The 23,416-nt window shown below is 50.6% G+C and overlaps 1 protein-coding gene across 1 annotated transcript; it reads left to right on the forward strand.

Moving 5' to 3' along the window:
- The first annotated feature begins 1,129 nt into the window (after nucleotides 1–1,129).
- LOC308221181 (uncharacterized protein) lies at nucleotides 1,130–8,482 on the forward strand. Its single transcript, XM_080618143.1, has 3 exons — nucleotides 1,130–1,268; nucleotides 5,550–7,183; nucleotides 7,376–8,482. The coding sequence occupies exons 1-3, from the start codon at nucleotides 1,181–1,183 to the stop codon at nucleotides 7,970–7,972; spliced, it is 2,319 nt and encodes a 772-aa protein (XP_080474269.1). The 5' UTR covers nucleotides 1,130–1,180; the 3' UTR covers nucleotides 7,973–8,482.
- Nucleotides 8,483–23,416: the final 14,934 nt, after the last annotated feature.

Here is a 23,416-nt window from a genome sequence, read left to right on the forward strand (position 1 = left end):
AATAGAAGGAACATGGATAGCTCTGTTGTAAATAATAATCATTAAATAGTAAAAGAATTTACTCACTTTATAGAAAAGGGGGGACTGATACAGGGGGCTTGATATAAGAAACGCTAGCGCCTGGAAGTCTGTGGAATTTAGGGGTCCCACTAAACATGAATTGTCTTCTACATCCTCCTTATCAGTTAACCATTCTTCTCCTTCTCCTCACCACATCTACATATCAGTTGCTCATTCTTCTCTACTTATCAGTTAATCCAAAGACAGACAGATATGGCTGGTTTCAGCTACTTGTGTAATCACTGGGGCATCCAGATGTGACAAAGGTGAAAAGTTTAAGAAGAGGAAGACTCGTTTACTTCATCCTGAAGACCCCTGCCCACAAGAGGAAGACTCATTTACTTCATCCTGAGACCCTCACCCATGACCATGGGGAGGCACTGCGCATGTGCAAAGGACTTTTTAGCTCATTATAATACGAAGCGGGGATAGATCATGAATATGTATAGGCGTGTAACTTTGGAGGATAAATGTAGCGGGAAAACGACACTGAGGTGTGCATACTTTGAAGGAGCGATCCCGATGCACCTCAGCGCTGAATAAAAGCATACCTACTTTACAAGTTTTACGAGTTGTCGAGTCTCTCCGCGTATCATTATGACACCACAGGCTTACAATGCAAACATTGTTCTCTAGCTTAGACCTAAGTTAAAAGTATTTTAACCCTATGTTTTCCAGGCACTTGCTTTCCTTACAGCACTCGGTACCGACAGGCCCGCGGGGCCCCGCCGTAGGACGCCACCATCGCCACCGGCAGCCCAGCGCCGCCATCTTCCTCCCTTCTCGGACGCGAAGGCACCGCCCGCCGCTGGTCGCTGCCGTCACGTGGCAGCGCCCCCTGGTGCGCCGGTCCAGCCGCTGAGGGCGGGCCTGGCCGGGCCGCAGGGACCGGGGCCTGACCCGGTAGGGCTTGGCCCGGAAGCCCGCCCGCCGCGGCCGCGTGAGCTTCCGTGGCAGGGGAGTGCTGCGGGGCCCGGTGCTCTCCGCTGCACGCGCCCTGGAGCCGGGGTCCCTGCTCGGCGCGGAGCCGGTGGCTCCCGAGCCGCGCCGCTGGTAGCGGGCGGTGAAAGCCCAGCTCGCCTGACCCTCTTGGTTTGTTTCCCCGGAGCTGGAGCCGGAGATGATCATCCACATGGATCAGAAGGAGGAACTGCGGTTGTGCCGTCTCCGCTCCTGCGAAGGGAAGACTGCTGTGAGCGGCAGCTCAGGTAAGGGCCATCAGCGTGAACCCGTCATGAGAAACAGTGCTCCAGGAGCACCAGCGCCCACAGGATGTACAAGGGCGGCGGTGCTGGGTTGGAGCAGGGCCCGTGCAGCTTCACCTGCTGCCTGTGACGAGGGTATTCATAGCGCCACAGGCCACCAGGCTGGGAGGGATCTCAAGGATCATCCGGTGCAACTTTTCCAGGCAGAGCATGCCCTGGACTGGATGTCGCAGTGCCCTGCCCAGCTGAGTCTTTAAAGTGTCCAGCACTGGGGAGTGCACCGCTTCCCTGGGGAGATTATTCCAATGGCTGGTTGTTCTCATTGGGAGAAATTTTCCTCTTGTGTCCAACCAGAATCTCCCCAGGAGTAAGTTGTGCCCCTCGTCTTTTCCATGTGACTCCTTGTGGAAAGGGAGCCTCCGTCTTCTTCATAGCCACCCTTAAATACTGGACTGTGGTGGTCAGGTCTCCCCTGAGCCTTCTTTTCTGTAGGCAGAACAAGCCCAGCTCTCTCAGCCTTTCCTCATACAGCAGGCTGCCCAGCCTTTGATCAAGACCCAGAGAAGGGCAGACAAGCAGTGATGTGTCCCTGTATCCTTTCACAGGCCTGTGCCGTCTGTGGCTTCAGAAGCTCCTGAACTAGACACGTAATGTCTCAAGATCTGTCTTCTTGCCTTCTCAAGCTGCGCCCATTGTAGCATCCGTGGCAGCTTGCAGCAAGGAGTTTCACAGCTTATTTAGGTGCTTGATGAATTGCTGCCTCCTTCAGTTTGCTTTGAAAGTGCCTTTTACTGCTGCCAGGAGTTCTTAATTTAGAAGAGATGGTGCAGGATAGATGCCAAACCACCCCACAGGCCACTTGTGTTTTTATAGTCCTCTGTGATACCCCCTATCAGCTGTACCTTTTCCCAGCAGAATGGGCAGTTCACTCATCTCCTATACAGAAGCTGTTCTGTGCCTCTGATGGTTCCTGTCATGCCTCTATCTTCCTCAGCTCTGTCAGAGTGTCTCTGACATGGGGGATCCGTCCTCCCCCTTGCACACAGTCAGAATGTGGGGTTTGAGCAGCAAGGCAGAATTACGTTCTCTTTTCTTCCCTATTTTTTCCCCCCGGCACTCATTGATGCTTGACTGGCTGTGTTGTGTGCCTAGGAGCTGCAGTTTTCACCCAGCTGCTCAGACTCCAAGGTGCTAATGCTGGATGATATGAAGAACATTCTAGGCCCATCGTGGTGTAAGTGCAAGCTGTAGAGGCTGTTCTCCTCTGAAGGTCTTTGTTTACCTGCAGTGAACATCCCTGTCACCTGGTTGGTCAGTATCTTAAGGCTCTGCCACAGTTTGTAGTCAGCCTTTGTGTCTTTAACCCTGAGGAACACAAAATCATCAGCAAATGTTTCCACCTCCCTTTTCCCTTCCTTACTGCCCTGTGAGCTTCATTCATCCTACAGCAGCTTAGTTTCTTTACCAGTTTTGGTGAAGAACGAATGTCTTTTGGGAATGCCTTTGGACCCCACATGTCCCTTTTGATAAAACTGGGGCCATCTCTGAAGAACTCCGAGTGGTTTGTGAAGTGAGACATCTCTTTCCAAAGGCCGTGCCAGGTCTTCCCCAGGCTGTCCTCTCGCCATCTGTCCATTAAGTCTTTTACTCAGATTTCTGTTTGTTTGCTCAGAATGTTGGGCCCCAGATCTCCCCTCCACCCCTTTCTGTGGCATCACATCAGCCACCTCCAGTCCCAACAGTGAGGTACCAGAGCCAGAAGTCCAGCAGCTTACTCTGCTTACCTGGAGCTTGCCTTGTAGCTATAGCACTGGCACTCTTGGGAATATCAGAGGTCTTGCCATCAACTCAAATTGGCATGTGCTGAGGAACAACCACATTCTTCATGTCTCTCTTGCTTATTCATTTTTGCCAGTTCAGCCTTATGCTTCTAGTATTAATTCCTCCTCATTGTGAACTTGCTCTCCTTCCACTTGAAATACTTCCAGTGAGTTCGTGTCTTGGTTTAGTTCAAACCCTTTACAGACAGCGTGTCCTAGTTGCCAGTGAAGGTACCTAGTAGCTCAGAAGTAACAGAAATGATTGTAGAAGCACTAGAGCCGTGACAATAATTGTAAAAAGAAGCTTGACACTCCTCATCTTCCCCCAAAAGTATAGAACACCATAGAAAACTTAATTGTCACGTACTTCAGAAGGCTTTTTCAAGGTCTATGTAAAGAACCAAAATTCTGTGTGAGTGCCAAAGTTAGCATCTCTTTGGGCACAACGGCAACAGAACAACTTTGCTAGCTCCACTGTCTACTCAGTACGTCTGACGAACTTGTCAAGAGCTTCATGCTGGCCTGCCAGGAACATCCTCTTTCCATCCTGTCTGTGGATATCACCTTTCTCTTTTCCTCGAGTCCTGGCTGGAGTAGCTGCAGAGAAATGGAAATGCCTTTGTGGTAACTAGCAAAATTGCATTTTCTGTTCCTCTCAAGGGATGGTTTTAATGAAAACTGTGTGAGGGAAGAAGTGGCATCACTGCCACAGCAAGCTGCCGGAGAAGGTATCTTAGGAGTTCACTGTGAAATCATATTGTGATGTTTTCTTGTGCTTCCCAGAAAGAGGAAGATGAAATATGTACATATATCAGTCTGGGGTTGAACTTCTAGACTCTCCTTCCTTTATTGCACACTTATGGTTCAGTAGCAACTCACGTCTTCCATGGCCTGCACTTCCTTATCTCAGCTCTGCCAGACCACAGGAGGTGCCTGTGGTTTGTACAGCAATCCCATGTGACCGATATGGTACTGGTTTATTTCATAAGAGTGTTCAGAGACCCACAAGATATCTGTTGAATCTTTAAGCAGATCTGGAGATGTGCTTTGTGTGCATGTCACGCAGGTGCTGTCTTGCTCATTCAGCCTGCAAAGAGCTGTGTTTCCTGTGGACAGCAAAAGGCACAGCATTGTTGGGGGCATGTGGTTCTGGACCTGCTACATGCTCATCAAACCACATTCAGAGCAGTGGGCTGGAAGGAGTCGCTGCTCTCTGTGAACACCCTAGAAACCAGCACAAGCCCCTTGTCTTGAACAGGCTTTCAGGTGAGCTTGGGTCTGCGCAGCGAACATTCATAGCAGTAATGCTTCTGCAAGACTTTATATACATAAGAGGGCAGGGATTTGTTCATTGCCTGTGTCCCAGGAGCCTCATAACTGTTCAGCTAGCGTTAATTTGACTTGCACCTACCTTCATCTTCTACCTGTGTTAGATTTCCTCAGTGCATAATCTGGAACCAGCCATGGGGGATCTTCAGTTCACCCACCACGTTGCACAACGGATTTGTTCTGCACCAGTGAAAGCATAAGGTTAATTTGCTTCTGCTCCAAGACTGGCATAAGCCAGGCTCCAGGCGGTCTCCGTGTCTCATGCCTCGTGCATCTTCTCTTTCTCTGCAGTACCAGCAGCACAAGAGCACGGAGATTACTGTTGCAACCCAAGTAATGTTCTGCTGAACAAGGCAGTTCTTTATGGCCTAACTCTGGCTCCCAGTTCAACTTTTAGTAACATCCTGTGGAGACAAGCAGAGAGAGCTGGGCTTGTTGAGCCTGGAGAAGAGAAGGCTCTGGGGAGATCATAGAGCAGCTTCCAGCACCTAAAGGGCCCAACAAGGAATGTGGAGAGGGGCTTTTGACAGGAGCAGGTAGGGACAGGACAAGGCGGAATGGCTTTAAACTGAGAGAGGGGAGATTTAGGCAAGGTGAAAGAAGTTCTTCCCTGTGAGGATGCTGAGGCGCTGGCACAGGTTGCCCAGAGGAGCTGTGGCTGTCCCATTCCGGGCAGTGTTCAAGGCCAGGTTGGATGGGGCTTGCAGCAACCTGGTCTAGTGCAAGGTGCCTGTGCACATGGCAGGAGGCTGGAACTGGATGTGATCTGTAAGGTCCATTCCAGCTAAAACCGTCCTGTGGTTCTGTGATTTTCAGATACAACATCCTGGAAGAGCAAGCATCTTTCCCATTCAAGCAGTAAACCTTTGCCTCTAATATGCCAGTGATTCCAGGAGACTGAGGTTCTGGTGAAGCATGCAGGGCAATTTACAGCATTTGCTCCTGTGAACACTCTGAAAAATCCACTGTGTAGTTTGGAGGGAAATACCATGTCCTGAAGGCAGGATATAGCAGAATGTTTTATACTTAAAGTCAATCTGTCTGCTGAATTTTTAGAATTTGTCCCCTTGGGATTTGCCCTGTCCAAAGCTTCCAGTCCTGCCTGTGACTTGTCTGGATTCTCATTTTATTGCAGGTGAAGATGGGATTGTGAGCAAGAATGAAGACAATGCCCATCAAGGCATCCCCAGGCCAGTGGAGCCCAAGGGTTTATGCTCAGGACTCTCCGAGGAGAACAGTTCCCAGGGTCCTGCGCAGGACCCTGTTCTCCCACGCAGGTCAGAAAGGATTGAGAGATCCAAGAGCTTCCAGGTGAGCTCCAACCTCATCCAGCATCGGAAAATCCACACCGGAGAAAAACCCTTCACCTGCACCGAATGTGGGGAGAGTTTCTGGCAGCGGTCACGTCTCATCCAGCACCAGGGGATCCACACAGGGGAGCAGCCCTACAAGTGCTCTGAGTGTGGGAAGAGCTTCAGCGTGAGCTTGAAGCTGATCCGACACCAGGTAATCCACACGGGGGAGAAGCCCTACAAGTGTGCTGAGTGCGGGAAGAGCTTCTCCAAGAACTCGAAGCTCGTCCTGCACCAGCGGGTGCACACCGGGGAGAAACCCTATGAGTGTACAGAGTGTGGGAGGAGCTTCAGCGTGAGTTCAGAGCTGAGACGACACCAGCGGGTGCACACTGGGGAGAAACCGTACGAGTGCAGGACCTGCGGGAAGGGCTTCAGCTTGAGCTCAGCCCTGACACGACACCAGCGGGTGCACACTGGGGAGAAGCCCTATGAGTGCAGGACCTGCGGGAAGGGCTTCAGCGTGAGCTCCGCCCTGACACAACACCAGCGGGTGCACACTGGGGAGAAACCCTACGAGTGCAGGACCTGCGGGAAGAGCTTCAGCGTGAGCTCCGCCCTGACACAACACCAGCGGGTGCACACTGGGGAGAAGCCCTACGAGTGCAGGACCTGCGGGAAGAGCTTCAGCGTGAGCTCCGCCCTGACACAACACCAGCGGGTGCACACTGGGGAGAAGCCCTACGAGTGCAGGACCTGCGGGAAGAGCTTCAGCGTGAGCTCCTCCCTGACACAACACCAGCGGGTGCACACTGGGGAGAAACCCTACGAGTGCGGGACCTGCGGGAAGAGCTTCAGCTTTAGCACTGCCCTGATACGACACCAGCGGGTCCACACTGGGGAGAAACCCTATGAGTGCTCCGAGTGTGGGAAGAGCTTCAGCGTGAGCTCGAAGCTGATCCGGCACCAGGTAACCCACACCGGGGAGAAGCCCTACAAGTGTGCCGAGTGTGGGAAGAGCTTCTGCGATAACTCGCAGCTCGTCCGGCACCAGCGCGTGCACAGAGGGGAGAACCGCTATGAGTGCACGGATTGTGGGAAGATCTTTGGCCGGAGCTCTGCACTCATGAAACACCAGCGGATCCACACTGGGGAGAAGCCCTACAGGTGTTCTAAGTGCGGGAAGAGCTTCTCCAGGAATGCACACCTCATCCTGCACCAGCGGGTCCACACCGGGGAGAAGCCCTACAGTTGTGCCGAGTGCGGGAAGAGCTTCACCGCGAGCTCCTCCCTGACACAACACCAGCGGGTCCACACTGGGGAGAAACCCTACGAGTGCTCCGAGTGTGGGAAGAGCTTCAGCGTGAGCTCGAAGCTGATCAAGCACCAGGTAACCCACACCAGGGAGAAGCCCTACAAGTGTGCCGAGTGCGGGAAGAGCTTCTGCGAGAACTCGCAGCTTGTCCGGCACCAGCGCGTGCACAGTGGGTAGAACCGCTATGAGTGCACGGATTGTGGGAAGATCTTTGGCCGGAGCTCCGCACTCATGAAACACCAGCGGATCCACACTAGGGAGAAGCCCTACAGGTGTTCTAAGTGCGGGAAGAGCTTCTCCAGGAATGCACACCTCATCCTGCACCAGCGGATGCACACCGGGGAGAAACCCTAGAAGTGCTCCGAGTGTGGGAAGAGCTTCAGCGTGAGCTCGCAGCTGATCCGGCACCAGGTAACCCACACTGGGGACAAGCCCTACAAGTGTGCTGAGTGCGGCAAGAGCTTCACCAGGAAGTCGCATCTCGTCCAGCACCAGCGGGTGCACACTGGGGAGAAACCCTACAAGTGCAGGACCTGCGGGAAGAGCTTCAGCGTGAGCGCAGCCCTGAAACGACACCTGCGGATCCACACTGGGGAGAAGCCCTACAAGTGTGCAGATTGCGGGAAGAGCTTCTCTGACAACTTGCAGCTCATCCGGCACCAGCGGATCCACACAGGGGAGAAGCCGTACAAGTGCTCTGAGTGTGGGAAGAGATTCAGGGTGAGGTCAGCCCTGCTACAGCACCAGCGGGTCCATACGGGGGAGAGGCCCTATGCCTGTGCCTACTGCGGGAACAGCTTTCGGCGGAGTTCCCACCTCGTCCAGCACCTACGCATCCACACTGGGGAGCGTCCATACGTCTGTGCTGAGTGTGGGAAGGGCTTCACCATGTGCTCAGCGCTCTTCCGGCACCAGCAGACCCACAGGGGTGGAGAGCCCCAGGTGGGGTGAGTGTGGGGAGCAGTGAGGTCTGATGCCCTGTGAGCAAAGCCCGGTGTCTCCCCCTCCCATTGACCACCCTGCTTGTGGAGGGTGAAAGAAGTTTCTTCCTAGGAGAATGAGCCCTCAGGGAGGAAGAAGGGGGGGAGCCGGTGGAGGGAGCTGATTGGAGGTTTGGGGCAGGTGCCAGGAGGAAGGTGCCAGACTCTTTTCAGTGGTGGCCAGCCCCAGGATGAGCAGCAGTGGCCATGAACTGAAACACCAGAGGTTTCACCTCGACAGGAGGAAGAACTTGTTCCGTTGCAGTGGCAGAGCACTGAACCGGCTGCGCAGGGGGATGCGGAGGCTCCGTCTCTGGGCACATCCAAGCCCCGCCTGGACACGTTCGGGTGTCCCTGCCCCGGCAGGGCTGGGACCGGGTGACCCCGGGGTCGGCTCCCACGGCTCGTGCCGCTCGCACTGACCCCGCGCAATAAACGTTCGTTGAACGCCGCCGGGTTGCCTTCTCCGGACTGCGGCTGCGCGGGGACTCGCGCCGGCCGCCCGCCCGCCGGGATCTCGGTGGTAGCCGTTGGAGGGGGCGGGGACTTAGGGCCGCTGTGTGGCGTCCGTGCCTCCTCCAGCACTCGGCGGCTCGGGCTCGTGCCGCGGGCGGTTCCTGATTGGCTGCGCGGTCCCCACCCTGGGTGATAAATTCGGGGCGGCCGGGCCGGGCCTTTGTGTCACGTCGCGGGTCTGAGGGCGGGTCTCGGGGTCTGCGGCAGAGGCGGAGGGTGAGTGTTCGCGGCGCGTGTCCATGGCAACGCGGCGGGTCCGGCCCCGGGCTGAGGCCCTCGGGGTTGGCCCCGGATTAACCCCCCACCTCCCGGGGGGCTCTGCTCCGCTGGGCCCGCCGCCTCTTCCCGTTCCCGCGGACGTGTAGGCCCGGGACCTACGGCGCTCAACCGGCAAAGCCGTGTAGGCCGTATGAGGGCCGCGTCCGTGTGCCTTTGCCTCTCGAGGCCTGGGCCGTCGGTCCCGGGAGCAGCCTCCAGCCCGTGGCTCTGGCCTGGGCCTCAAGCTGTTCTGGGTCAGGTGCTGCCGTCTGCCAGCCGTGTGCTCGGGAGCAGCGGGGCTGTGTGCGGCTGTGCTGGGCCAGTGCTTGTCAGGCCTCCCACATCTCTTCCCTCGGCTCCTGCGGGCGAGCGTCCGCACAGCAGCTGGTGCCAGAGTGGCTGCCTCATACCCTGCAGTGGTTCCTGCACACAGCTCCTCCAGGAGGATGTCTGAGTGTTTCAGGACAGGAGCTGCACCCGGTTCTGCTGGTGCCCTGGGGGCACTTGGCTCTTCTCTGTCCCTGTCGGTGTTCAAGGCCAGGTTGGATGGGCCTTGGAGCAACCTCTGCTAGTGGAAGGTGTCCCTGCCCGTGCCAGGGTCTGGGAACTGGATGAGCTTTAAGGTCCCTTCCAACCCCAGCCATTCTATGGTTCTGTAACTCTTGATGCTGCTGAGCTCAATAAAGAGCTGGAAGGATGAAGGCCTGTGAAGCCTATTGCTGTCCCAGCCCTTCCTTTGTTGGGTGACACAGATATCTTATTCAAGCCTCATGGAGCCTAGCCCAGCACTGCTTTACATACATCAGCTATAAGTGCCTGTCACTGGCCCTGCTTGGGGTGTCCTAGGCACAGCTGACTGCATGCTGGGATGGGCAGGGCAAGTAGTGGCTCTCCCCAGAGCAAAGGCTGTTCACCAAGTTCATGTGTGCCTGTCATACTCCTTTCCTACTCTCCCCAGGTGTAAAGCTGGTTGACTGATGTGCCTCTTGTGCTGTTCTCCCAGGCAGACTGAGAAAACAGATTCTGGATGCACTGCCTGGCACAAGGGCTGATTACCAAAGTGCAGAACTGGACGAGATCTGTGAACTTACCAGGAGTTTCCCTCCTTGGTCACTTTGTTGAGGTGCTGGACAGTGGCTCTGGGGGACAGAGGTAGGGTTTATGTGGGCACCTCTAAAAGTGCCTTAGACTTGAATTATTTCCCAGATGTAGGCAACGTCCAGGTGAAGTCTTGACCCCACCTGGGATCAGGCAGTGTAAAAATTATTCTGTGAGGCGCCATTGGATTGTTGGGATTAAGTGTCTTCCTACCCTGAGAAGAATGGCTGTGCATCTTGAGTGTGAAACTTGCTGTGGAAATGTGTCTGGGGCAAACTAAGCGCTGGCTAGATGAGATAGGGATGTTTTCTCAGAGGGTTTGAACGCTGTTATTGGGAAAGAAATGTTTGGAGTGCTGAGGTGTTTTGTACTAAGCCTTGTCTCCTATTTCCCGCCTCACTACCTGCCTCGTGTAGCTGTTGGATTCTCCCAGGAGGCTGCTGGTAGGGCCCTGGGAAGGTATGTGTTTACGCTGAACATCAGCCAGGTCTTGATGAGCAGAGCTCATGAAGCAAATGAAATGACATTGCAGCCTCTGCAGTGGAAGTGGGCAGCTGCTCGAGCTGCCTGCTTGGTGAGTAGGACACTGCCTCTTCCAGGGGAGCAAAACCGTGAGAAATGAGGGCCCTGACCAGTGACCGTGTGGTGGGTTTTCAGCTACCAGATTTGAAGTAAAAGGGCTGTGTAATGGTAAGAGATACAATGATTCTTACTTCCCTTCCTCCGAGTTCTCATGCGATACCCTAGTACTGAAAAGGACAGGGGTTTGATTTGTGCTGACTTGTCTCCTGAATTCACGGCTCATCCTGTCTATGCTGGATGGTATTGGGAAAAATCTCAGTTTCCATGTTGTCCTGTGTATGTACTGTCATCAGTACTGTCTGGAAGTATAAGATAAATTGGAACCAGTTTCTCCAGTTTAGTTTTGGAATCTGCATTTCTTGAGGAGTGCCTGACTTGAAGCCAGCTGCGCAGGAAGCCAGGATGCCATCAGGACTTGTGCAGCTGTGCTGGCAGGAGGCTGGCTATGCTGTGAGGCAGGCAGGCTGTTCCCCTGGGCCCGTGACCAGGTGCTGGCTCAGGCTGGGCAGGTTCTGCCCCTTTGCTTCAGTTTCCCTTCCCCATGGTGGGTGTTTGGAGCTGTGACAAGTTTGCTGAGCTGGTGTGGTGCTGCTGTCCAGTGAGTGATCAAAATGAAAATAGCGCCCTTGAACCTGGCTTCCCCTGCCCTCTGGTTGGGGAGGCTGTGCTGTGTCCTATCCTGTGGTGCAGGGCCCTGGGGATGTGGGGCTGCTTCCCCTGTGACTTCTGTTACTGCAGTGGGCTGGCTGGCATGACAAAGTACTGTGTTGTGGTCAGTCCTCGCCTTGGGAAAGGCTCTGTCCCAGTGAGCCCGAGGACTGTGTGATCACAGGGGAAACCTTCACCCTGGTGATGTGTCCTCCAAACTGGGTGCTCAGACCCAGCTCCCAGCGCTCCTGGCGGAGTCCTGTGCTGGAGTGTGGAGGGCAGTGGAAGTGGCTGTAGAACAGGGCTTCAGAAAGTCGGGCTGAGGAGCCAGAGGGCAGTTAATTTATAGCTGGGGTGCTCCATGTGAGCTGGGAGCCAGCAGCTGCTGTGCTGGTGCTGGCCCTGTGCTGAGCTTGGTGAACCTGCAGCTGCCTGCCTGCTCTTCTAGCCCTGAGGAGGCTGACGTCGAATGGGAGAGTGTGAGGGATGGCTCTCTTTCAGTGAGTGCTTTCCAAGAGCCAGGAAGCAGCTTAGTTCCTTGTTCATCTGGCAAGGCTGCCTGTAAGGTGATGGTGCTGCTCTGCACAAAGCTGATTACAGGTCCATTTTGTAAATGAGGTGCCTGGATTTCTGCTTAAGAGGAAACTCAGCTATAAGCCAGGTGTCTCACTCCTGCTTCTGGGTAGGTCTTTGGGTGTCCTGCTACATCCCTGGAGATTTTTCTGTTTGTTTCCTTTTGCAGAAGAGGAGGGAGAACTCAGTTACTTCTGGGGGTTGAAGTAAACCCTGCTAGGCAGGAGAGGAGTGTTAGAGGTAGCAGGAGCCATCTGCAGCAGCTGTTTTGACTCTTCCCATGCAGTACAGCCCAGAAAAGGCAGAGCAGTGAACTCTGTCCCTGCTTTGGAAGTTCCTCTGCATATACTCCGTTGCAGGGAAGGTGTTTGTCTCCCTGTGAGCTGCCTGACTCCTGCCCCAATTCACCACTGCTTTCCTCTAGGGAAAGCTCCGTATCACTGTGAAAATGAAGTAGCTCATTGTTCTCCATCGCAATTGAAGGAGAGGTGTTTCCCTTTGCTTCTGCCCTGCTCAGAGTCTGGCATTGGATGAAATGTTTGATAGCACCAGTGGCAAGCAGCTTGCTCACAGTCTCAGTGCAGCTAGCTAGTGTGGAGGTCTCTGATCATTTTCAGCCAGGAGCTATCCTGAAGTGGGAAACCAAATGCAGCGTGCTGTGTTGTAGGTCTCCTCAGAGGCTAACATTTGGTGAGCTGGGTGGTGTTAGTGTTGAGGTTCACTGGGGTAATTGAACTGAACAAGGAAGATTGCTTCCTTGAAAGAGCCTGCTGTGCCATGGTAATGGCCAGTGCCTGCTCCTCACCACCCTGCCTGGTGGAGCAGCTCAGAGGCTGCTTGCTGTATGGCTCAGCATTTCAGACCCATCCCTTCGTGAAGGCAGCTTCCCTCTAAAACCCCTCTCTGATTTTGCCTTTCAGGTTGTCTAATCTCCAGCGCTAACCAGCAATGCCACCTGCAATGGAGAGCGCAGAGAGGGGAGAAGGGGAAATGTTGTGCTATGAGGAAACAGAAGATGATAATGTCAGGTGAGTCCTGTCTCACAATGTGGCACAGACAGTATTGGGTAAGGCAGGAGACCTTCCAGGTTAAAGGGTGATCTTTCTTCTCATCTGAAAAGGGGTGGGGGACTCCAATAGCTGATTAATCAAATGTGTATGTGCGGTAAATCTGTTTAAATCAAAGTGTACCAGCAGGGATGGGAAGGAGCAGTGTGGCTAAAGCTGGCAGCAAGCAGTTGGGGTTTTTTGCCTTTACTATCACCTTGCACTTCAGAAATGCTTTGACCATTTGGCAGTTGTGTTTGTGCCTTCCTGGCCAAGGCGAGGCAGTTTTCCATGGTTTGCTGGGCAGACTCATGTGATAGCAGCTTCTTGTTTGGAAAGATGACCCTAGAGGTGAACTATGCTCTATGCCTCTCTTGCCTTTGAAGAATGCCCACCGGTTTAGGCAGGACTATTGTCTTGGAGGTTAGGTTAAACAACAAATTCACACACATGCTCTGAAAGTCGAGGCTTCAGACTTGGGAAGAGTGAGCAGGGTGCCTCCCAGAATACCTAGGTATTCCGTGCTGGTTGACTTCTCTTTGACTTGAGCCAGTTTCATGGTGCCTGGCTGCATGCCCACTCGGTGGGTCTGGAGTGCCTGTGTCTCTTGCAGCTATCTGTAGCAGACTAGTCAGAAAACCTGATCAGTGTCCTTTCCAAAGTGGACTGATGTTAGGCTGTAAACTGTCTGGGACTCTCGGGGAAGTCTTGGACCCTAAACTGTCGTCTTTTACGTATTTATTTTCACAGCATCTTCTGACTTTTGTCGTTCTGGCAGTTCTGAGTCTGCAGAGTGTTACTGAACAAAATGGACTCAACACTTCAAAATAAGAAGCCGGATTTCTAAAAGTATTTATATATTTGGAACATGTCAATATTTTTATTTTTATACCATATATCTTTGAGTTTATTTGATTTATATAACATACAATAAACAATTTGAAAGGTACCAATGATAAATTATAAGTAATGTCTTATGACAGGTCGGGGGTGCATTCTAAGCATCCCCACTGGGTCTAGTGGAGAGCAGTAGAGTCTGTGCCTGTACTAACTGAAACCCCAGGCAGAGAACTGGAGGAAGAGGAGCTGACATGGGCACCCTGCAGGAAGGAGAGGTGGGAGAGATCAGTCAGGGAGAGAGCCCAGTTCATGTAGGCTGTGCAGCCCCAAGGTAAGAGAGACCTGGGGAAAAGGGGGGTGTCAGCTGGGAGGATGGGCTGTGGGAAGGGTCTGGTCTGGCCTCAGAGGGAGGGCTCCTGGTGGAGGGGAAAGGGGTGGCCAGTGATGAACCTCTTGTCTGTCAGGTCTATGGCAGGTATAGGGTGTGTGGGGGGACCTCTTAGGAAAGCCTTCTGCCACATGTGGTGAATTGTCAGGAATTTGGGATAGTTTTCTTCCCTGGCTTTCACATCACTTTTCCTCACCCACCTTTTTGTACATGAGCAGACTTTGTTATGTGAAAAGGACAAGGCTTGCCTCAAGTGGCATTCTAGCAGATGTTGTTACCCTCAGCGTACCGTGTATTTCTCTCTCAAGTACACACTTTATCCCTGAAAAATCTTCAGTCCTACTCACCAGTCTTAATATGGGAAAATAAGTAAGATCCCTTCCCAGCTTTTTTATTCTCTTAGGTACGCCTTGTATTTACAATCAAAGCTTTTGTACTCAATTATTACATCTTGACTTAATGTGGTGTCACAGTTCAGTGCATGTAAATTACAGTCATTCAAATAACACTGTGTCATAAAGAAGTGTTTAGTATGTTATGAAAAAATGTGAGGATGGAAGGCACGGACCCTGAGGTACAGTACAAGCTGGATCGTTTATGACTAGGATTACACCATATTTATATGCTTCCAAGCTATTAACCAAGCACATCTGTGTCTGCATTGCGGGTACATTTACGACTTCGGGCAAAAGGTCTATCTGATTTTTCTCATCAACATCCTCTATCCTGCCGGCGAATATCTTCCCACCGATCAGTACGCGTGGGAGGGTGCATGAGCACTGGCAAAGCTTGTGTCTCACAACAGCTAATGCCAGGATCAGGCGGGAATAGATCTGGCTCAATTTCTGGGTCTACTGGCCCTGGGTCGAGAGGGTCCGGAGTGGCGTTTGTTGGGACAGGAGGGACTGATGGTGCCGATGCCTCCTGTGCTGCCCTGTGAAGTGTCTCATAGACTGAGTGCCATACGGCCAGCAGTTTGGGGGCTGCCGCGTCATCCCCTGTGGCTGCATCCCAGAGGCAGACCCCAATCTTGTCCCATATTGCCTTCTGCTAAATATTAGTTGATATCGCCTCAATGGCATGGCTCGAGACCCATATTAACAAGTCTTTCAGTCTGTCTTCATTCACAGTAACCCCCTTCTTCGCTAGGAATTTTACTAGTATTCTGTACACTGACTTGTGCTCGGGGGATACTGAGTTTCCCATGTTCCCGTTCCCTGCCTCTTACCTCAGTCAGAGGTATCGGTTAATTGCTGCAGCCTTTTGGAGTTCGGCTGGGTGTCCTCACAGATCGCGGAGTCACCACTCTTCAGCAAGTCCCCGTTCGGGCGCCATTTGTGAGGATGGAAGGCAGGGACCCAGAGGTAGAGTACAAGCTGGATCGTTTATGACAAGGATTACACGATATTTATATGCTTCCAAGCAATTAGCCAAGCACATCTGTGTCTGCCTTGCGGTTACATTTACGACTTCGGGCAAAAGGTCTGTCTGATTTTTCTCATCAACATCCTCTATCAAGTTCTGACATCCTTATTCCTTGCCAGTTCCAACATCTTCCAAGTACCAGTCAGGGACGGGTCACTCTTACTTACCTGCTGTAGTTCCTCCTTCCCATGATCTCTGACAGTTGCGATGCATTCCAAGCCCCACAAGATAATGGTGAATTTTAATCACTGAAAGTGTCTCCATCCTCCTGTCTTTGTCACCCTTAAACGTTGCACCAGGGCAGTCTCTGCCTAATGCAGAAAGATGACTTAAATACCGCATCTGTGCTGTCAGGGTTTGCAGGTAACTGCTTTGCGGGGGCTTGGCTTGGTGCTTCCTTGGTGCTGCCACTGACAAACTGAGATGTCTCTTGTAATTCTAAAACTTTCCTCAGATGCTGAGAAAAGGATTAAAAATCTTTTATGGCCTTAAAGACCACAAGGACGTTTCTGACATGCACTGCAAATTCCCTGACAGAAATCATTCAATCCCCTGCTTCATTACTCTGTAAGCAAAGGCAGCCTTCCCAAGCTAGGACCGGTGTTGCCATGTGCCAGGGATGATGTGTTGCCAGCCAGTTCTGTTTGTATACATTCATGTGTTTTCTTGCCTTCCTAATGCAGGCTCATTTGTCTTGGAAAACACATTGCTTTCATTTTTATTTCCAGTGTGTAGTAACAGCTATCAAAAATATTTTGATACTTCTGTTTAACACTTCCAAGGCTGCAGAAAAAGCAAACCAAACCCAACTTTTCAACTCAGGTACTGATTGCTTTTCAAGCTAAAGAAAGGAGCAGGTATGTTACCGGCATTGTACAAAGCTTGTCTTGCCAATATACACCATGTGAGCCCTGAGTGAGCTTCGGAACACACTGCTTATAAATTCACTGTGACAGTGAAATGATCAGCGGCACTATGGGTCATCCTTTGCAGCTACCACCATGCTGATTTGTGTGCTGTCATGTTTGCTGCTTGAAAAAATAGCCTCTGTAGGTTTATTCTGAAAAGCTGTGCTCACATGTTTAGCTATGTTCTCGCATCTTGCATCTGAAAAGAGAGCTGTTTTCTTACACAAGGCACAGTTCCGTGCGTACACGTATTTCAGAACATATTCCCTGTCTTAATGCCATTTCTTGAGTGGGTGCGATCCATCACCAGGGTCTCTGCTGTGGCCAAGCCCCATGGAGGGGCCGGTGTAACTGCAGTGTTCAGGAATGCTGTAAAGCAGAGTTGTGACTTATGCACCTTCCCCTTCTACCAGATTACACTTAGAGAGCCAGCTTTTAGGTATCCAAGGGGTAAATCCAAGAGCAATCCTTGCTGTGCTTCTTCAAGGGGACTGGAGCTGCTCTGGAAGTGGCTTTCAAATGTGCCTGTATGGTTTTAGTATCATTCCCACATAAAATTCCTTTCAGAGGCATTGCATATATGCTGCTTGTTGTGTAATGAAACATGAAGCACATGGGAGAGGTGATGCAGCCTTGAGCAAAACCACGTTTGAGCCGTGGCCTGCCTGCATAGGGAGTCAGAGGTACCCGCAGTGTTTCTCTGCTCAGGTTCCCTGCCTCTCCAGCTGCCCTGATGCAGTCTTGTAAGCTTAGATGGCTCAGGAACGCTCTCTCCCTATGGATTTAAGTGATCGCTGAAGGTTTAAGTTTGTGCCTAAGCTCAGCCTGCCTCCACTCTTGGGACCTGGGAGGCTCCAGCAGCCTGGCAGTGCCCTGTCGGGGTCCCCATCTCTTGGAAACGCAGGCAGTCTACCTACAATCTCCAGAGCTCTGCTTTGTGTCCTCTGGATGCTTTCTCCTTAGAAAGCGCTGGCTGCTGCCGTGTCTTCTTCATCGACCTCCTGCCATGAAGGGTCTACATTACCCCCGAGGTGGGCATTTGCTGTAGGTCTGGCACGGATGAGCCTTCCCAGCACGCAGAGCTGAAGCCTTCCACAGGTACCCCGCGAGAGACCCTTCTCCTGTGGGGACACCCTCCGGCAGCGCCGGCGCCTCATCCCGCTCCGGACACCCCGCCCGGGAGAGCAGACAGAGCTTCAGGGGCTCTGGCAGCAGGTGACCCACCTGCGGGGGGAGGCCGCGCCGGTGTCCGAGCGCGGGGGGAGCTGCCCTCGGTGATATAAGGAAAGCAAGTGCCTGGAAAACATAGGGTTAAAATACTTTTAACTTAATTTAGGTCTCAGATAGAGAACAACGTTTGTGTTGTAAGCCTGTGGTGTCATAACAGAATTTAATAGTCTTACTAACAAGAGTGAATTATTTCTTACCATCCTTCTAATTATCAGATTGGAGACAGTGACTCCCAAACATCTGCTAGCTTAGGATACTCCTTGTCTGCCCATCCTGTTCTGCTTGCAGTAGATTTTGTACGAAGGCCACACTGGTCTAAATCTTTGCCAGCAATCAGAAACTTACAGATAGGGCTGGTTTCAGCTGGTTTTGTGATTACTGGGGCATCCCACTGTGCCAAAGGTGAAAAGTGAGGAAGACTGCTTACTTCATCTTGAAGAGCCCTGCCCACAACCATCGGAGGGCAGTGTGCAAGCACCAAAAGGGAGGAGACTTATGATAATGAGTACCTAAAGTAATTGTAATATCACCGCCTGCTCTCTCTGGGGAACCTAATGAATATGCATGTTTGTGTGTAATAAATATCTGCTTGCTTAACCCCTCGGTGTGCAAGTTAGGAGGAGCGGTCCCCCTTTCACCCGGTGCCCTAATAAACATACCTGCTTTATAACTCTCTTTGAGTTGTAGAGTCTGATTCTGTGCTTCTATTTGGCACCCCAGATGGGACAATCTCTGCCCGGCTGCGGGACCTACTGAGGACGGGACTCCTCTGGGCACCCCCGAGATTTCTTGGGAGGACTCCCCCACTCACTCAGATCACCGCAGGGGCAGACAAGGACCATCACCAGTGAATCATCAGGTATGTTTAAACCAGGTAAAGGGGATACCCGTAAGTCATACTGAGACGTCCTACGTGAGGTAAAGAGCACGGGTGCTCGCCCCATGGGTTAGTTTGGTTTGATAGGTTATCGATCCAAGGGTAACTGTACTAACGGCTTTATGAGCCTTTGGCAAGTAAACACTGGCTTAAGGTTTCTGTCTTACAATTATTGGCTTAGACGACATTCTGTGTGAAGTGGGTGACTGAGAGACGGGCCCTTGTGTGAATGAGTGTTTTGTGTGAGTGAGACGTGGCATAGCTACGAAGCGAGTGTGGAGTCCTGATCCGCGGTTCCATGTTCTCTGTGAGGAGAGCGGCCGGAGACAGACAAAGTGTGTATGTCTCATGAAATTGAACCTATTGTTGAGTTTTGGTGTCCTATCCACCGTGATATTGTGTGTGAACCAGTTTTCGTCTTTGAATGGTTTGTTTGTGAGGATAAAGTGTCAGTGAAATTTGGTTGGGATTTTTCGTGTGTTAATTGCCCGGGAAATTGGTCCGACTGGGACCGGATTGAACGTTCGTGTGAATTAGTACGAGCAGTTTGTGGAAATCTGGGAGAACTAAAGAGCCAGTAGAGCAATATGGGGGTTAATTGTCAGAGTAGTGTTCAAGCTCGCTGGCGCGGGGCTGGAACTAGCCCTTGCCCTATCTGTCATCACTGTTGTTTGTATATCCAAGCTAAGTGTCGTGCTTGTTCAAAATATATTATCCCTTTTGGTGGGAGACAAGCGGTTTCTATACAGAACTGTTTGGAATTTGGGTGTATCCGTTGTGGGTGCCGCACTCCGTTACACCTTTTCCTCTGGGTAAGATGTTATTGTTGTAGGCTAACCGTGTCGTATATCTTTAAAGGACTACAATGGGAGGACAACAGGACAACAGAGTGGGGGAATTCTCAGAAAGAGCCCGTTAGGTTGCATTTTAGCTCATTAGAAAGATATAGGGGTGCCACCGGGAGGAATTGTGAGTAAGAAAACCCTGATCAAATGTTGTAATCAGTGGTGGCCTTTATGTAAATTGGAAGATGGGGAAAAGTGTCCCTTCAATGGAACTTTGAATTATACTACCTTATTACAATTAATGTTATTTTTGAGACGACAAGGAAAATGGGATGAAGTTTCATATGCTGATATGTTCTTTACCCTTCGGAATCATCCTGAATGGCAGACAGAATGTGGGCTGGGGCCTCCGCAAGACCCGATGGTGTTGGCTCTGGAGAAGGGTAATAGAAATGGAAGTTAAAGAGATGTTGTTCGGCATGTAGTATAGGGCAGAGCTGTACCAGACTGGGAGAGGTAGGGGACCCTGGAGCTGGGGATTTACCAGAATATTATAAAACATCCGTGAGACAGGAACCACCACAAGAGGAAGGTGGGGATTCCGAATCAGACATCCCTCCAGGCAGTCCAGTATCCTCTCATACCCGAGGAAGGCAAGGGCAGGAAATACTGCAAGCAGAACAGGATGGGCAGACAAGGAGTATCCTAAGCTAGCAGATGTTCGGGAGCCAGTGTCTCCAAACTAACTGATAATTAGAAGGATGGTAAGAAATAATTCACTCATGTTAGTAAGACTACTAAATTGTGTTATTGATACAGGGGGCTTGATATAAGAAACGCTAGCGCCTGGAAGTCTGTGGAATTTAGGGGTCCCACTAAACATGAATTGTCTTCTACATCCTCCTTATCAGTTAACCATTCTTCTCCTTCTCCTCACCACATCTACATATCAGTTGCTCATTCTTCTCTACTTATCAGTTAATCCAAAGACAGACAGATATGGCTGTGTCTTACGAAACTCTGGCGGGGGGGGGGGGGGGGGAATTATAGTCTCCCAATCGGTTATTCTTTGGGACCAGAAATAAAACGATTACTTTGTGGAGTAAGCCACAAAGTCCCGGAGGACCTCCGGGAAGTTAGAAAGGGAAAACTGGGAAAGGATTTGTAAAAAAAAAAGTATCAGAGAAATTTGAGGAGGCGTGGTTAAAAAGAAGAAGATAAAATGGGAACAAACCAAAGTAAGGAAATATTAAGAAAAAGCCCCTTAGGGTGTATTTTGGTACATTGGAAAGAAATTACAGGACCTGGGGGCACGGAAAACAAGAGAACCCTAATTAAGTACTGTAATCAATGGTGGCCTCTCTATAAATTAGAAGATGGGGCGAAGTGGCCACTTAATGGGACATTGGACTATAATACTATGTTACAACTAATGTTATTTTTAAGGAGGGAAGGGAAGTGGGATGAAGTATCATATGCAGATATGTTCTTCACTCTCCGAAACCACACAGAATGGCAAAGAGCCTGTGGAATGATACCGCCCCAGGATCCCTTGGTGATGGCCCTGGAAAGGGATGGGAGAGGAAATAGAAACAAGCCCAAACGATGTTGTTCATCATGCGATATTGGTCAAAGGTGCACTAAACAGGATAAAATTCACCACGATACAGAGCAGGAATTAGTAGATATAGTCAAACCCCCACCAAAAAGACGGGAGAGTATGGATTCGGATGATGCTGTTACTTCTCCAGGCAGTCCGGTCTCCTCGCGAACCCGGCAGAAGCCTGTCCTGCAGGCACCTCTTAGAGAGGCAATAGGACCTGAAGGAACCACAATGCTAATTAGAGTACCCTTTTCTACCCTGGATCTAGAAGCATGGAAAAAGGTTGCAAAAGATTACCGTAATGACCCTGTCGGTGTTACAAGGCATTTGCAATTTCTAGTGAAACAACACAATCCAGATTGGAATGACATACAGTTGCTGCTAGAAGCAATGACAGAAACGGAGAAACAATTAATATTAAAAACAGCAGGGGATCTAGCTGAGGACTACTATCGAGCGAAACGACAGGATGTAAAGGAATTTTTTCCGCTCCAAGATCCTAAGTGGGACCCAAATCGATCAGCAGAGCGGGAAAAACTGCAGGCATACCAAGAATGGATTGTTAAAGGGGTAGAAAGGGCCATCCCGAAAACTATAAATTGGTCAGTCTTGTATGAGGTAAAACAGGGCCCTTCAGAATCGCCATCCGAATTCCTAGATCGCTTAAGGGAAACAATGCGCCGTAATACACCACTAGATCCGGGCTCAGAGGTGGGAATACAGCAATTAGTGTCTCTCTTTTTGGGACAATCTACGGGGGATATTAGGAAAAAACTTCCAAAACTACGACCAACGGAGGGAAGAAATTTAGAAGTTCCCTTGGATGAAGCATGGCGAGTATTTAGTAATCGAGAGGAAAGTTACAAACAAGGAATGCGGAGATTAGTGGCAGTGGTGGAAGAAGGGGGAAGAAGGGAACAAAAACAAGGGCCTCGACTAGGCAAAGATCAGTGTGCATTGTGCAAGAAATTTGGACATTGGAAAAGTGAGTGTCCGGAAAATAAAAGAAACTGCCGTACAAACAAAATCAGAAAGGGGAGAATGATTGCACATGTGAAAGAAGAATGACGGGAACCGGGGGAATCTTCCCTAGCAGATCCACTGGTTATAATGAAGCTAGGGGATGAAGAGGAAGTGGAATTTTTGATTGACACGGGCGCAACATATTCGGTTTTAAATAAAGCCCTGATACCTTTAGGGAATGAATATATTACTGTAAAAGGGGCAACTGGCCAAAGTGAAAAGGCGTATTTTTGTAAACCATTAAAATACCAATTAGGGAAACAATGGGGCATTCACAAATTTTTATATATGCCCAACTCCCCAAAAGCCCTCTTGGGAAGGGATTTATTAGAACAATTGGGGGCAGTTATCACCTTCAATGAAGGTGAGATCACCTTAAAGGTAAATGACCAGCAATACATAGAAGTACTAAGTTTAACTTTAGTTACACACCAAACAGAGGAAAAGATTAGAGAGGATGTATTAGACCAAGTATTTCCAGGTGTATGGGCTACAGATATACCTGGAAAAGCCAAAAACGCACCCCCGATACAGGTCAAGCTCAAGAAAGGGAAACAGGCAGTTAGGATCAAACAATACCCTTTGAAAAAGGAAGACAGGGAAGGAATCTGCCCGATAATTGAAAACTTCTTGCAGATAGGGCTATTAAAGGAGTGCCAGTCTGATTTTAACACCCCTATTTTACCAGTCCGTAAACCTGACGGGACATACCGGATAGTACAGGACTTAAGAGCTGTCAACAAAGTAACCGAAGATCTTTACCCTGTGGTAGCAAATCCATATACCTTGTTAACATGCCTAGCACCAGAGCTAACTTGGTTTACTGTTTTAGATTTGAAAGATGCCTTCTTTTGCCTCCCTCTCCACGAAGCCAGCCAGAAAATCTTTGCATTTGAATGGGAAAACCCTAGGAGTGGACGCAGAACTCACCTCACATGGACGGTGCTGCCTCAGGGATTCAAAAACAGCCCCACTCTGTTTGGAGAACAACTGGCAAAAGATCTAGAATCCTGGGAGGCCCCACCTGAAGAAGGAAAACTATTGCAGTACGTAGATGACATCTTAATCGCTACCCAAACAGAAAAAGCCTGTGTGGCCTGGACGGTAAGCCTTTTAAACTTTTTGGGACTTCAGGGATACAGAGTATCCAAGAAAAAGGCCCAAATAGTGAAACAAAAGGTAATTTATTTGGGCTATGAGATAAGTGCTGGACAGCGAACTTTGGGACGGAGCCGTAAAGAGGCAATATGCCAGACCCCAAAACCTCAGACAATAAAAGAACTACGAACCTTCCTGGGAATGACAGGATGGTGTAGGCTGTGGATTTACAACTATGGGTTACATGTAAAGCCTCTATATGCACTCATTGCTGATGGTAACAGAGATCTTCAATGGACAAAAGAGGCTACTCAAGCCTTCAACCAACTAAAGAATGCTCTCATGTCAGCTCCGGCCCTAGGACTTCCAGACGTGAGTAAACCATTCTTTTTGTTTTCTCACGAGAAACAGGGAATTGCCTTGGGAACACTAGCTCAGGACTTGGGCCCATATCGGCGAGCAGTTGCTTATTTTTCTAAGCAATTGGACTCTACGGCTAAAGGGTGGCCTGGGTGCC

Source organism: Psittacula echo (genome assembly GCF_963264785.1).
Source record: "Psittacula echo genome assembly, chromosome: 5".
In the NCBI taxonomy this organism is placed as follows: domain Eukaryota; kingdom Metazoa; phylum Chordata; class Aves; order Psittaciformes; family Psittacidae; genus Psittacula; species Psittacula echo.